The sequence below is a fragment of the Fibroporia radiculosa genome (genome assembly GCF_000313525.1).
Source record: "Fibroporia radiculosa TFFH 294 genomic supercontigs, scaffold6550, whole genome shotgun sequence".
NCBI classification, from domain to species: Eukaryota; Fungi; Basidiomycota; class Agaricomycetes; order Polyporales; family Fibroporiaceae; genus Fibroporia; species Fibroporia radiculosa.
In genome coordinates, this window is record NW_012133437.1 from 1 (window position 1) to 13,785 (window position 13,785).

Below are 13,785 nucleotides of genomic sequence, written 5' to 3' on the forward strand. Positions count from 1 at the left end.
TCGTCGTGTGTGCTATCATGCTACATATCACCTTATAAACAGTTTTAACGTAGTTACTAACATCGGCCGCCTGGCGAAATGGCATCGCGTCTGACTACGATGTAGTGTAATCAGGAGATTGCAGGTTCGACCCCTGCGGTGGTCATTTAGTTTTTTTTGCTCATTCCTAACTCTCCGACCTTCACCGATTGGTCGTCTATCAAGATCATTTTAGATTAAGTTTCCGCGCCCCCGGAAGTTCCTGAAAGGTCTTCTTCTCGTGTCAATGCGACATTGTATGCGCATCTTTTGACTGTTTCAAGCAGTGGTGGTATCGTCATTGACGTGCAGGTTACTAGTACGTCTAATAATCTACTCCAGCTCGTTGAGTTGTTATTGGGAACTGCCACATGCACCGGACCTTCGTCACTCCAACCCATATTCCCGTAAAGGTTTATCGAATGTAAAGACTAGTAAGTGTATTGTCATGCCTACTTGTCTTGAAACTCCATCATTTCATCGAATTATACGCTTACGTACCATGTCGCGAACCGAGTACGCCTCTCAAGCTTACTGTGCTAGTCAAACACGCATACACCTGCCCGGCGGTGAATGTTACTTTTTTGTGAATTGAGTGACGGTATGAGAGTGAGGAGCGATGATGACAGGGACAGTGGACTGATTGTTACGGCTGACGCCAAGTTCATATCCAGGCACAGAACCTGCAGTGTATGACATGTACAGGCACGTTGATCACCCATTGCGGAAGGAGCAGTGACGAAGCACAATGACGGAAGCGCGTGTATCATAGACACCTGCATGGTGAGCACACAGTTTTTGCAACGCGGCATCCTGACTTTCAGCTCACATACTAATTTCCGCGAGGCCTTACTGGAAGAGGCCGCGGAACTTAGTACTTGTGGAGAGGAAGTGGACACCGTTATCCGTGGTTCTAAGCTATTGTGATATGCAAGTTTCTTTGAATTGTCGCACTCGTTCGCAATATTCCTTTAACCAGTGTGCTGGTGCCAGATTGCATCAGCCTATTCAGCTCATATACAGCATGCCTCTTGATTCGCGCACATTGACTCATCTTGATTTTCCTGCAATATCGACAAGCTGCAGCCTCCCCACCACACCGCTGTCAAAAATCGGACTTCAGCATGAGCATATCGGACTTAGTCCAAGTTCGTCCTCTATATCCGAGTCATTTTTATCTAATTATGAACTCGCCTTGCAGGTTAGCGACCCAGGTCTGACCTACATTGTCTTGGGCGGGTTTACCATGATAGTATGTTGCGGTCTCCTTGTTTAAATCGCTTGAAAAAGACCATCGGTCTACGTCGGCGAGACAATGACTAGATTTGAGGGCTTATGCGTTTCTCAGTTTAGCGTCATCTCGCTCCTTGTGAAGGAAATAGTACGTGATTTGCACCCCAAAGCCAAAGTCTAAGTGACATCTCAACACCCATCGATGTCCAGCTTTACATCAACGAAGTCGTTTTGGGAACCGTCTTTGGCATTCTTATTGGTCCGTACTGCGCCAATGTATTCGACCCTAGGTCATGGGGCGGCGACACGGAGAGAATTACGTTGGAAGTGACGCGCATCGTCCTGGCCGTCGGTTTATTTGCTATCGGCGCAGAGCTACCTCGGTCATACATGGCAGATCACGCAAAAGGACTACTCATAATGGTTGTCCCGACGATGGCATTTGGGTGGATTGTTGTTGCAGGTGAATTGTTTGCTACCTTGAGTACTGTAATTTCGCTGAGCTTGTCTGAGTTAGCGTTCATATATGCCTTATTTCCTGGCTATAGCTACATCTCTGCACTAGTTGTAGCAGCGTGCCTTACTCCAACTGATCCCATCATTAGTGCAGCTATTGTTGGTACGTCGCAACGAAGCTTTTATCTTTTCTCAAGAATGCTAACTAGTCCCCGTCAGGCGGTAAATTTGCCCTTGAGCATGTACCTATTGATTTGCGCCACATAATATCAGCAGAGTCTGCTGCTAATGACGGGCTGGCGTATCCTTTTCTGAGTATCTCCATCTACCTTACTACCGAAAGCTCAAGCCGCGTAGCCGTGGGCAAATGGTTTTTGATCGGTTGGCTCTGTAAGTTGCAAACGTCTGAATGGTTTACACGATTATTGAAATAGTCTTAAGACGAAGTGATACTGGGCACACTTCTTGGGGCCATATTAGGTAATTCATTAAGCAGGGACCATTCCAAGTTTTTGCTGACATCAGTGTCTAGGATGGATGTGCCGTCACCTCATGAGATTTTCTTATCGCAAGGGCATCGCTGACCGGAAGTCCTATATCGCGCAGTATCTTGCGCTCACCTTTTTCACAATTGGTGTCTGTTACACAATCGGGAGTGATGACCTGTTAGCAGCATTTGCCGCAGGTAAGAGTGCACTTGAACTATCTTCTGCCTGAGTGACTCGCCAGAAATCTGAATTCCGTTTCTCAGGTACCGCAATCAATTGGGACGGATACTTCATCGCCCAAACTGAGGGTGAAGCGTTCTCGTCTGTTGTTGATTTGCTACTCAACTGCGCCTGCTTCATATATATCGGAGCTTGGTTACCGTTTGACCAATTCAATCAACCTGACTTGGGAATCACCCCGTGGCGTCTGATCATCTTGTTCCTAGTCATTTTGGCTCTCCGCCGAATTCCCTCTCTGTTGTTGCTGTATAGATGGGTCCCCGAAATTTCAAACTGGCGTGAAGCGTTGTTCTCTGGTCATTTTGGTAGGTGATTCCTATTCAGAATCTGTTATTAGTATACTATGCCGAGACATTGAACCTGCACTGTACCTAGGGCCGGTAAGCAAATTGATAGCTGTCGTCCAGATGACTACTCACTGCGGCACATAGATGGGTGTCGGCGCTGTATTTATTTCCACGCTTGCCCTCACCAGACTACCTGAACCTCAGTTTCCGCCCCAAACCGAAGCAGAACTCCTCGCAGCAACTTTGCAGACAATTGTATCATTTGTGGTCTTAGGATCGATTATAATTCGTACGCGTTTCACACTCGTCTTCTGAAATTCCTTCAACGATATGATAGACGGTCTTTCCATACATTTCTTCTCCCTTGGGAAGAATGTCCGATCACGCACCTTGACTATGTCTAGGACCTTGACGTTAGGTGGCTCAGGCCCCGAGTGGTTATCTGGAGTGCACCGCTTTACTAGGACATCGGCCGGAATCCAGAGATCGAGCACGCCGTCTCTCACCGTTGCCGAACAGGGCTCAGTCGAAGATGAAGCAAAGGAGACCGCTAAACCCCATATCCCACACAGTGTCAGCACCCATTCATTTATGTCTGACCTTACCCGCAAGAACGAAGATTGCCTCCGAGATGGGGTGCCATCGGACTACAATGGCAAGGTAAATGCATGGCCCAGCGATTACTACTGTCATTTCTGAAATACTCATTTAATAGATCCGACCCAGCGGTCCTGGTGAATTGCGAAATCACTCACCGTATCGTGTTAGCGAATAGGAACGATATGACAAGCCTAGGCTCGAGCTTCAGAGCTTGTGCACTTCGCTCGAAATGATGAGCTTGCAGTTGTTTCTCTTGCAAAGCAAGCTGAAATCGCTACCAGGTTTACATTAGGACTCGAAAGTGGAGCTCAAGGGTCTCCGAGTGACTTGGGATCCCCACTCCAGAGGGCAAGGCTATTAACCATAGTCATACCCACCAAATAACGCTTGTCTTGTCTTTACTTCCCTGACATCTCTGACTATGGCGGCGCTCTTCAGGGGTTATGTAGTCTCCTTTCTCATACACCTAGATATCTTGGATTATCTTTTGTATTAGACTAGTCGGGCTTCCGTGACTCGACTGGCTGTGAATTACACATCCACTACCCCGGGGAAGTTGATAATCTAGTAGTCTACATTTTTTCTTACATTCACGCCTTGGTCTGAAAAATACCATCACAATATATCATCACGGTAAATCAGTCATACTGCCTGGATGATAAAATTGCAAGAGAAGAACCTTAGCTGTCTCCCTTCTGTGCAGCATGGACTGGATTCAACGTCAAAGGACGTTCGCAACATCCTGACCAAAGGTAGCAGCTACTAGCAACGGGAAAACTAGGGTCGCGTCCGCGAACACCTGCGGTGGTGTCGCCGATATGAGCCAAAGACATGATGATACGAGCCATTCGCACCTTGACCGCCTCAGCGCCGGCTCGTATTTTCCCCCAGGAAACAGCCTCATCAGGCCTTGCGCCAGAATCGGAGCCATCGAATTCTTGACCGGTGTTCTGACCAATGTCGATCAGTGTCAATTGTTGCTCGCTACTGTATACTTACAATGTAAACCGAGAAATCAGCACCGTTGCGCTTGATACGAATGAATGTGAGCATAATGATACATCTGCTCAGTGAAGTACATACGATCAGCATCGCATTGGCTATCTGATGTTTGCAGACTCCTCCGCCCAAAATGATCATCCCAGCCTTCTTGGACTGTCGGGCGAGCTCATTCAGGGCGCGAATGTCTTGGACTATGTCAATTATAAGACCAGGAGAGCGGAAGGAATGGAAGTATATCATGTCCCCAAGTGATCCATCGGTAAGTGCGGGACAGAATACTGGAATGTTGTTCTGCACGTAACGGCTCAGCACTTCTGAGGCAGAAAATAGAATGGCCAGTGACGTCGTATATTCACTTTGTATGCCCAGTAATACACAGATTCCTCGTTGTTAATCTCCTTTCCTAATCGCCTGATAAATGAGCTCGGCGACCAGACGTCCCCGGTCTGCTTCTGCTCGGCAAGCATCGTGTCGAGGATAGGCGTCAGCCAATCCTCGAACTTGCAATAATTATCGTTCGGAACAATGAGATTTCCGATACGATTCATACCCCTACGTCGCAAATCAGCGCCGTCCAGGTTGAAGTCTGCTAGATAGGTTTTCCCGAGGCATTTGATGAAGTCTTCCTCTATACCTCCGGCGGTAGTTACGATTGCACGGATGTGTTTGTGTTTGACAAGGTGCAGTATAACTTCACGGAGCCCCGAAGAAATCAAGTTGGAGGTGTAGCCCAAGAAGATGTCGCAGCGAGTTTGGGTTCTGACTTCGGGAGATGTATATTCTTCGGACTCGTCTTCTGCGACTGGTTCGTCCGAGAGACGCCATTGCCGCTAGACGTCATAATCTGTTGGAGACCGGAAAGATTGATCAAGTATATCGAACACACCATTTTGTTCACGATTTCTATCGCTTTGGCAAGACTGCTCGCCTGGAACCCGATGCGCTTGTAGCTCTGCAATAGATGCTGCAAGGAGATGGGCTGATCGAAGTTAGGGCCCTCCACAGAGACGGCGACATCCTCTGGAATGGGCTCGGATGGTTTAAGAACCGCCGCAGATGCGCCGGCTGGAATGTTGGAGGACATGGTGAACAGAGGAAAAGCAGGGCGAGATGGACCGGAAACGCCGGAGCCGTGTCGGCGCGTCTCGTGGTTTGATCACTGCGCTCTCACTGCTTTCTCTCGTTGCTTTGCCCGGACACGACTGCCTCCAACTTTCTGCCCCATCCCGTCGGTCGACGCTGACCATGGACGTCGATGCAGCCGACGTGGCAGTCGCAACACCACTCCCGCTTTCCCCCCCTCCCGACCAGTATCACTATCCCAACATTCCGACCTACCCTCCCGACTTGCAGGATCCAGTCGACGAGATTCACGACCAGTTTTCGAATGTAGAGCTTGCCGAATACAAAGGCCTGCGCGAACAGGATCGAGTTGACGGTGACTTGCCGCCACGGTCGTCTGGCGAGACCCTACCCGAGCAAGATACGCTCGCGGCCTCTACGTCACGGACTCCCGAACGACTCCCGCCGCTGCCTGTCCCCAAGTCGGATACGAGAGGCAACGAGATGGAGGAGGCCCAGAGGGAAAGCGGTACTGTTGATCATCCTCAGCATAATCCGTCTGCGCCTCCTGCTAACCCCCCAGAACTTGTGCTCCCTCCACCGCGCAGAGAGAGTCTTCCAGCACCCCCAACCCGCAGTGGGACGCCTGGGCTCGACGGTCCACATCCAGGCGACAGGCATCCTAATGGACGCATTCCAGCTCGTGATCGTGCTGCCAGTCCTCCTTCAAGACCTGGGTCGGCCGCTTCTCATCGACGTTCCCTGACAATTTCGAAAGGGCGCACTGTTTCCGTCGTCCTCATTTCGTCCGCTCTCGAAACCATCGCTGCTTCCAAAGATGCAAAACGCTCGGCACCTTTACGCGAGAGCGTCAAGCGCGCTCTGGAGATGGTCAAGTCAGGCCAAGGGGGAGACCGTCCGCGTGAGATCTTCGAACCTTTGCGCTTGGCCTGTGAGACGCGGAATGAGAAGCTCATGATCGCCAGTTTGGATTGCATATCCAAGCTAATATCTTACTCTTTCTTCGTTGAAGCTGGTTCAGAAACAAATTCATTACCCTCTCCGCCCCCTTCACCGGCGCTCACAGCCCGAAACTCCTTGTCTAATGGGTCGCATACCAGTCTTCCAACTGTGTCACTCGTCGATGTCGTCGTCCACACCATCACGTCTTGTCATGCAGAAACTACCCCGGAATCAGTTTCTCTTCAGATTGTGAAAGCGCTGCTCGCTCTAGTTTTATCGCCCACAATCCTGGTGCATCAGTCCTCGTTGTTGAAGGCCGTTCGGACCGTGTACAATATATTCCTTCTCAGTACGGATCCGGTCAACCAAACAGTAGCTCAAGGGGGCCTGACTCAGATGGTGAATCATGTTTTCACACGTTGTAACTTGGACTACCCTCCGATATCTCGCAGCGAATCGAGCATGACGCTGAACTCTGTGGACGACCATGCTTCTTCATACGCTTCCCGTAATCAACAGTACCCTACTGCTCCCTCTCCACGACATCCAACGACCGTGCTCCCCCGAGATTTCCAGCCCAATGGTAGGGCATCATCTCTGGCGGACACGGAAGATTCTGCATCAACTTTGGTGAATGGAAAGGCTCCCGGATCTCGTAGGTCGTACGACGATGCGCCCAGCATGTCTGAGCGTGCAGACTCAATGGATGAGCGATCGGATCGTCGTCCGAGCGTTAGTGTTTCTGAATTCTCGCATCAAGCTCCGTACGTGTATCATTACGCACCATTATCACATAAATTTTCTAATGTCTTGTTGCTCTACGTAGTGAGCCTTCTGAAACCGCTGCCAGCGAAACCCTTCATGAGGAAGAAATCAATCATTTGGGTAGACATCTCACCGCGAACGACTTGTTCATTAAGGACGCGTTCCTTGTATTCAGAGCCCTTTGCAAATTAACTATGAAACCATTGAACCCAGAAAGGTGCGGTCAGTTCTTCTGTCTGACATGACCAATTCTTAAGTGACGTATTAGCGAACGGGACTTGAAATCGCATGCAATGCGATCCAAGTTACTATCACTCCACCTTGTCTTGACCATTCTTAACACTCACATGCCTATATTCATCTCCCCATCCGCCATCATTTATTCTAGCTCGTCCCACGAGGCTACGTCGTTTGTTCAGGCCGTCAATCAATACTTATGCTTATGTTTGAGCCGTAATGCTGTCAGTCCCGTTCCTCAGGTCTTCGAAATCAGTGTCGAGATCTTTTGGAGGGTGATCTCAGGTCTCCGTACAAAACTGAAGGTTCGTTATAATTGCCAGTTGCATCATTCGTTGTCCCCTCATCACTTGCATTATAGAAAGAGGTAGAAGTATTGCTGCATGAGATTTTCATTCCTATTTTGGAGATGAAGACATCTTCTCTTAAGCAGAAGGTTGTCATTCTCAATATGTTGCAGCGACTATGCCAGGACCCTCAAGTTTTGGTTGAGATTTACCTCAATTACGACTGTGACAGTGAAGCCGTTGACAACATTTACGAGCAGTGAGTCTACAGTGATCTTTTGCGACTATTGCTATAAATGTGCTCGTGCAGCCTAATGAACATCATCTCCAAAATCGGCACTACAACGGTGACCCATATCTCACAGAGGGGGAATGATCCCATCAGTCCAGGCCCTAATTCTAGTCATCGTGCTCCTCACCACACTTCGGTTCCCCCTTCACTTAGTACGACAGCGTTGGGGGGGCCTAATGCTAGTGAAAGTCCCTCTTCCGTCTCATCTGAGCAACAGCTTAGACGACAGGGATTGGAATGTTTGGTAGCAGTCCTAAAATCACTTGTCGCATGGGGAACTGCAAATACTTCGGTGGATAGTGGTCCGGACACCAGTACTCGGTCTCAGATTGGCGAAGACATACGTCGAGAGAATGCCACGCCTGAGTCGTCTATCGAAAAGACATTCCCTCCCTTCCCCCCCTTATCTGCAGATCCAACCAGGCAGCCTACTCCAGATGTTGCGGATGACCCGACCAAATTCGAGAGTGCTAAGCAAAAGAAGACCACTTTGCTTGAAGGTATCAAGAAGTTCAATTTCAAGCCGAAGCGGGTACGTGATGTATATTGCTCTGAGTCGTGGCACATATTGAGCGTCTTTCCAGGGAATCCAGTTCTTCTTGGAGACTGGTTTTATACCAAGCAACTCTCCTAAGGATATTGCTAGGTTCTTGTTAGATACTGACGGTCTTAGCAAAGCGATGATTGGCGAATATCTTGGCGAAGGGTCGGTTATGAAATATCGTTGTACTATATACTTGCTCACACAAAGAGTTACAGCGACGAGGAGAACATCACCACTATGCACGCATTCGTCGACATGATGGAATTCAGGAATTTGGCTTTCGTTGATGCACTGCGAACCTTTTTGCAAGCGTTCCGTCTGCCGGGCGAGGCTCAGAAGATTGATCGGTTCATGCTGAAATTTGCGGAACGCTACATCGCCGGCAATTCGCAAACTCCATTCGCTAATGCTGGTGCGTGATGTTGAATCCTTCCTCCATACTGGCTTACTGAATGTGCGCCCAGATACCGCATATGTCTTAGCCTACTCGATCATTCTCCTCAATACGGATGCACATAATCCACAAGTGAAACGCCGCATGTCCTTGCAGGACTTCATCAAGAACAATCGCGGAATCAACGATAACGCCGATCTCCCAGAAGAACTATTGACTTCAATATACGATGAGATCTTATCCAACGAGATACGTATGAAAGATGAGATCGAAAATGCGCCTACTATTGTAGCTCCAGGCGCGGGTCTCGCTGGCGCATTGGCCAACGTCGGTAGGGATCTTCAAAAGGAAGCTTATGTGATGCAGTCCAACAACATGACAAACAAGACGGAGGTGAGTTACAGAAAGTTCAGATGATTCTCCATGGTGATCTGTTATGCATTATAGGCCTTATTCAAGACACTAATGCGCTCTCAACGGAAAGGCTCAAAGTCTAATGATCAGTTCTTCAGTGCTTCTCATTTCGTCCATGTAAAGCCTATGTTCGAAGTTGCTTGGATCCCTTTCCTCGCTGGTCTGTCTGCGCCCCTCCAAGACATGGATGATCTCGAAATTGTCGAACTGTGTTTGGACGGCTTCAAAAACGCCATCCGAATCGTTTGCTTTTTTGACATGGAATTGGAGAGAAACGCGTTTGTGACGACACTCGCCAAATTCACGTTCTTGAACAATCTTGGTGAGATGAAGACAAAGAACATGGAGGCCATCAAGGCGCTGCTCGATGTCGCCGTAACTGAGGGGAACCACCTTAGAGGGTCTTGGCGAGAGGTTCTCACCTGTGTAAGTCAACTGGAGCACATGCAGCTTATTAGTAGTGGCGTAGAGCTTCCAGACACAGGGCGAAAAAGGTGCGTTAGAAAACTGAGTTCGTTGACGTCTCATTCTGGGTAGCTGAAGAGGCTTGTCGTCATAGTCGCGTTCGCAAGCCACCCACCGAAGAATTGGCAAACGAGAGCCGATCGACACATATCACCGTTGCTGCTGACATGGTGTTTTCTCTTAGCCATTACTTGTCAGGAGTATGTGCAATTTCTCTCGTGCGCTACATGTGCTTATTCGACATTATAGAATGCTATCGTGGACTTCGTACGAGCGTTGTGCGACGTCTCTTGGGAGGAGATCCAATCATCAGGTCTCTCACAGCATCCCCGACTCTTTAGCTTGCAGAAGCTCGTCGAGATCTCTTATTACAACATGAGTCGTATACGTTTGGAGTGGTCGAATCTCTGGGACATCCTTGGTGAACACTTCAATCAGGTATATGTTCAAGAACAATCATGATAGTTCCGTCTAACACCTTGTAGGTTTGTTGTCACAATAACCCTCATGTCGGTTTCTTCGCATTAGATGCTCTGCGTCAGCTGGCGATGCGATTCCTCGAGAAGGAAGAGTTACCGCACTTCAAGTTCCAAAAGGACTTTTTGCGACCCTTCGAATATACCATGGCTCACAATTCGAATCCTGATATACGTGATATGGTACCACATCTCTTCTTATTGTTTCTACGGTTGTGCTGAACCATGAGTAGGTTTTGCAATGTCTACAGCAGATGATTCAAGCACGCGTCGGTAATATGCGATCCGGTTGGAGAACAATGTTTGGCGTTTTCTCAGCAGCATCGAAAGCAACAACGGGTAGGTGTCGCTAAGTTAACTCTGAGCAGTATTTGACATATGTTTCATGAAGAGCGAATTGTGAATTCGGCGTTTGAGCTCGTGACGCGTCTCAACAAGGAGCACTTTACTGCGATAGTCCGGCAAGGCGCATTTGCAGATTTGACTGTTTGTATCACAGATTTCTGCAAAGTAAACAAGTATCAGAAAATTAGCTTACTGGCGATAGCGATGTTGCGCGGCATTATCCCTATCATGCTTAATTCGCCAGACTGTGGGCTCACTACGACCACCGATCAAAACGTGGATGACCCTATGATCAAGTTCTGGTTTCCTGTTCTTTTCGGTTTCTACGACGTCATCATGAATGGAGAAGACTTAGAAGTACGCCGGCTGTGAGTAATTATCTAGCTTTCATACTTGCTTTTTGGTTAACATGGCTCGTAGGGCGCTGGACTCTCTGTTCACAACCCTGAAGACATACGGCAAAACTTTCCCCGTCGATTTCTGGGATACTGTCTGCCAAGAGCTACTATTCCCGATTTTTGCCGTGTTGAAGTCAAGTCAAGATTTGTCACGATTCAGCACTCAAGAAGATATGAGTGTATGGCTTTCTACCACCATGATACAAGCATTGCGCAATTTGATCGATCTGTATACTTTCTACTTCGACACATTGGAGCGTTTTCTGGACGGTTTGCTTGACCTCTTGTGCGTTTGCATTTGTCAGGGTAAGTTATGGTGTATGAGTGTTGATTATCCGGGTTGTTGACTTGCATCACAGAGAATGATACCCTCGCACGTATCGGGACCAGCTGTCTACAACAACTGTTGGAGAACAACGTAAAGAAACTGAGTTCTGCGCGGTGGGAACGTGTCGCCACTACCTTTGTCAAGCTGTTCCGGACGACAACGCCACATCAGCTGTTCGATGAGAGCTTGCGGGTGGAGATTGACGGGAACTCTGACATTCCTGATTCAGCAGGTAAGGATTCACATTCAACTGGAAATCTCACTGGGCTCATCTACGGATATTCTAGAGTCTAACGGTCAGGCAATTGTTCCCGCACCACTATCGCCGAATGGGGAACAGCCCCAGGCAGACACCAAGGTGTCTCTCAACGATCGACGACGAATTTTCAGACAAATAATTGTCAAATGTGTTCTCCAGCTCTTGCTCATTGAGACGACGAATGACCTCCTGCGCAACGACGAGGTCTATAATACCATACCTCCGGAGCATCTCTTACGCTTGATGGGTGTTCTCGATCACAGCTATCAGTTCGCAAGGATGTTCAACGATGACAAGGAGCTCCGGACAGGTCTATGGAAAGTTGGTAAGTAGAATTGACTCGAGTATCCTGATGTGTTCCCATTGTAAATTCCTTCCAATGTAGGGTTCATGAAGCACTTGCCGAATCTTCTCAAACAGGAATCAAGCAGTGCCTCTACTCTAGTGCATGTTCTTTTGCGCATGTACTATGACTCTCGTCCCGAACACCAAGCAGCTAGGCCCCAAGTAGCAGACCGGTTGATGCCGTAAGTCGTTGTGTATGCGCTGATAGGATATTGCTCACATCAGATCAGTCTGGGATTGGGCGTATTGGGAGACTTCAACAAACTGCGGCTGGATACGCAAGCAAAAAATATCGCAGCATGGACACCGGTTGTTGCCGAGATTCTGCAAGGCTTCGTTCGATTTGATGACAAAGCTGTGAGTGATGTTGGCTATCCTCTTTGCAATTTTTAACATGAGAAATAGTTCGGAAGATACATGCCGGCAGTATACCCCCTGGCAACTAACTTACTATCTCGCGAGATGTCACCAGATGTGCGAGAAGGATTGCGAGAATACTTCATGCGAGTGGGGTATATACAGGGCATTATGGATCGGACATAGCATACATTCACTTTGTAGCATCTACTTATTATTTTGCACGTTTTGTATAATCGTTCCGTCTTCGGTATATTAACGCATCTACGCTAGCATGTCGACATTGTGCGATGAGAAATCGTATTTAGTACAAGCAAAAGAGCGATTAATCAGTGTTGGTAACCATATCCCCCCGTGAATGCTCCGCCATTCACATTCATCCCTTGGTAACCCCATCCAGTGGGTTGCGCTGTCAGTGGAGATGCTGTAAGGTAAATTATAAGTGCAAGTTAAGACGACAATCTCCAGAAGACTCACGTGCAGGACGGAGCGCGTCGTATTTATCTATACGCCCTTTCAGATGAATCGCCTTGTCAAATAAACAAATAAAATCTTAACATACCCGCACTCTGTGGCACCGAGGTATTGTCGCTTGCGAACGTCCCACTTTTCATTTGCGCGAAGATATTCGCGGGAGATGTGTTCATTGCAGGCTGGGAGGGAGGAGCCGGAGGAGACGAGGCACCATTGCCGAAAGGCGATTGACCGAAGCCAGAAGCATATCCTGTGGGGTCTGCAAGAAATGAGAAGGAAATTCAAAGTATAGAGATGAATAAACGTACTGCTTTGGATGCCGAACCCTCCGCCGTTCTGGAAGGACGGGGTCGGGGTAAATCCACCATTCATTTGACCCATTTGGCCTCCATAGTTGTTGGCAGGCATGCCTGTTGGTTGTGATACCATGGGGCCAGCAGAAAAATTGCCCCCGTTGAAACCTGTGGGCTGTGCCATAATGGGACTCGGGACCGGTCCAGGAAATCCGGTGGCTTGTGGTAAGAGTGACTGATTAGAACCAGGGAAACCGGTTGGCTGAGTTGAAAGGAATGAGGGTTGCGGTGCTTGTGATTGGAAAGATGATTGCACACTCTGGGGCCGAGTAGGGACGAAATTATTAAACCCGGTCGTGGTGGGTATCAGAGGCTGAAGTAATGACTGATTTGCTGGGACAGGAGCCAGTGGTCCTCTGGGACCATTGACAGGCTGGGGTGGCTGCGGCGGCGGTAGCAGTCCAGTCTGTTGGTGCTGCATGTGCTGACCTATAGGAACAGGAGACGAACCCATACCGAGGCCAGATTGATAGCTCAAGGGGGAAGAAATTGGGACAGAGGGTGCACGCTGGGGAACTTGAAGAGCGGGACTCTGGGTGCGTAGTTGACTCAATCGCGCTAGTTGGTCGAAGATGTCGTCGTTAGTCTTCGCGAGCGTCGATCCCGTCATCTGCGGCTGCGCGGGCGCTGGATGCGCAGAAGGCGGGGCAGTAACGATAGTGGGGACTACAGCCGATGCCTGAGCTACTGGTGGGGGTGGGGG

The 13,785-nt window shown here is 48.7% G+C and overlaps 4 protein-coding genes across 4 annotated transcripts; 2 read left to right on the forward strand and 2 right to left on the reverse strand.

Moving 5' to 3' along the window:
- Positions 1 to 1,333: 1,333 nt before the first annotated feature.
- Positions 1,334 to 3,497, forward strand: FIBRA_06198 (uncharacterized protein; the record flags this gene model as incomplete). Its single annotated transcript, XM_012327933.1, has 11 exons — positions 1,334 to 1,399; positions 1,462 to 1,714; positions 1,769 to 1,870; positions 1,927 to 2,097; positions 2,149 to 2,187; positions 2,240 to 2,392; positions 2,459 to 2,720; positions 2,773 to 2,815; positions 2,867 to 3,011; positions 3,060 to 3,382; positions 3,438 to 3,497. The coding sequence occupies 11 exons, from the start codon at positions 1,334 to 1,336 to the stop codon at positions 3,495 to 3,497; spliced, it is 1,617 nt and encodes a 538-aa protein (XP_012183323.1).
- Positions 3,498 to 4,043: 546 nt separating this feature from the next.
- On the reverse strand, positions 4,044 to 5,408 carry FIBRA_06199 (uncharacterized protein; the record flags this gene model as incomplete). Its single annotated transcript, XM_012327934.1, has 6 exons — positions 4,044 to 4,121; positions 4,177 to 4,272; positions 4,322 to 4,351; positions 4,406 to 4,615; positions 4,681 to 5,154; positions 5,211 to 5,408. 6 exons carry the CDS (start codon positions 5,406 to 5,408, stop codon positions 4,044 to 4,046), a joined length of 1,086 nt encoding a protein of 361 aa, XP_012183324.1.
- Positions 5,409 to 5,434: 26 nt separating this feature from the next.
- On the forward strand, positions 5,435 to 12,441 carry FIBRA_06200 (uncharacterized protein; the record flags this gene model as incomplete). The annotated part of the gene is made up of 21 exons (XM_012327935.1): positions 5,435 to 7,113; positions 7,176 to 7,331; positions 7,383 to 7,656; positions 7,713 to 7,897; positions 7,949 to 8,462; positions 8,515 to 8,636; positions 8,690 to 8,886; positions 8,939 to 9,261; positions 9,316 to 9,708; positions 9,752 to 9,776; positions 9,820 to 9,947; positions 9,997 to 10,185; positions 10,233 to 10,406; positions 10,457 to 10,562; positions 10,615 to 10,936; positions 10,989 to 11,272; positions 11,326 to 11,526; positions 11,582 to 11,878; positions 11,939 to 12,080; positions 12,129 to 12,255; positions 12,304 to 12,441. The coding sequence occupies 21 exons, from the start codon at positions 5,435 to 5,437 to the stop codon at positions 12,439 to 12,441; spliced, it is 5,976 nt and encodes a 1,991-aa protein (XP_012183325.1).
- A 143-nt stretch (positions 12,442 to 12,584) lies between these two features.
- Positions 12,585 to 13,692, reverse strand: FIBRA_06201 (uncharacterized protein; the record flags this gene model as incomplete). The annotated part of the gene is made up of 4 exons (XM_012327936.1): positions 12,585 to 12,679; positions 12,733 to 12,759; positions 12,818 to 12,988; positions 13,038 to 13,692. The coding sequence occupies 4 exons, from the start codon at positions 13,690 to 13,692 to the stop codon at positions 12,585 to 12,587; spliced, it is 948 nt and encodes a 315-aa protein (XP_012183326.1).
- Positions 13,693 to 13,785: the final 93 nt, after the last annotated feature.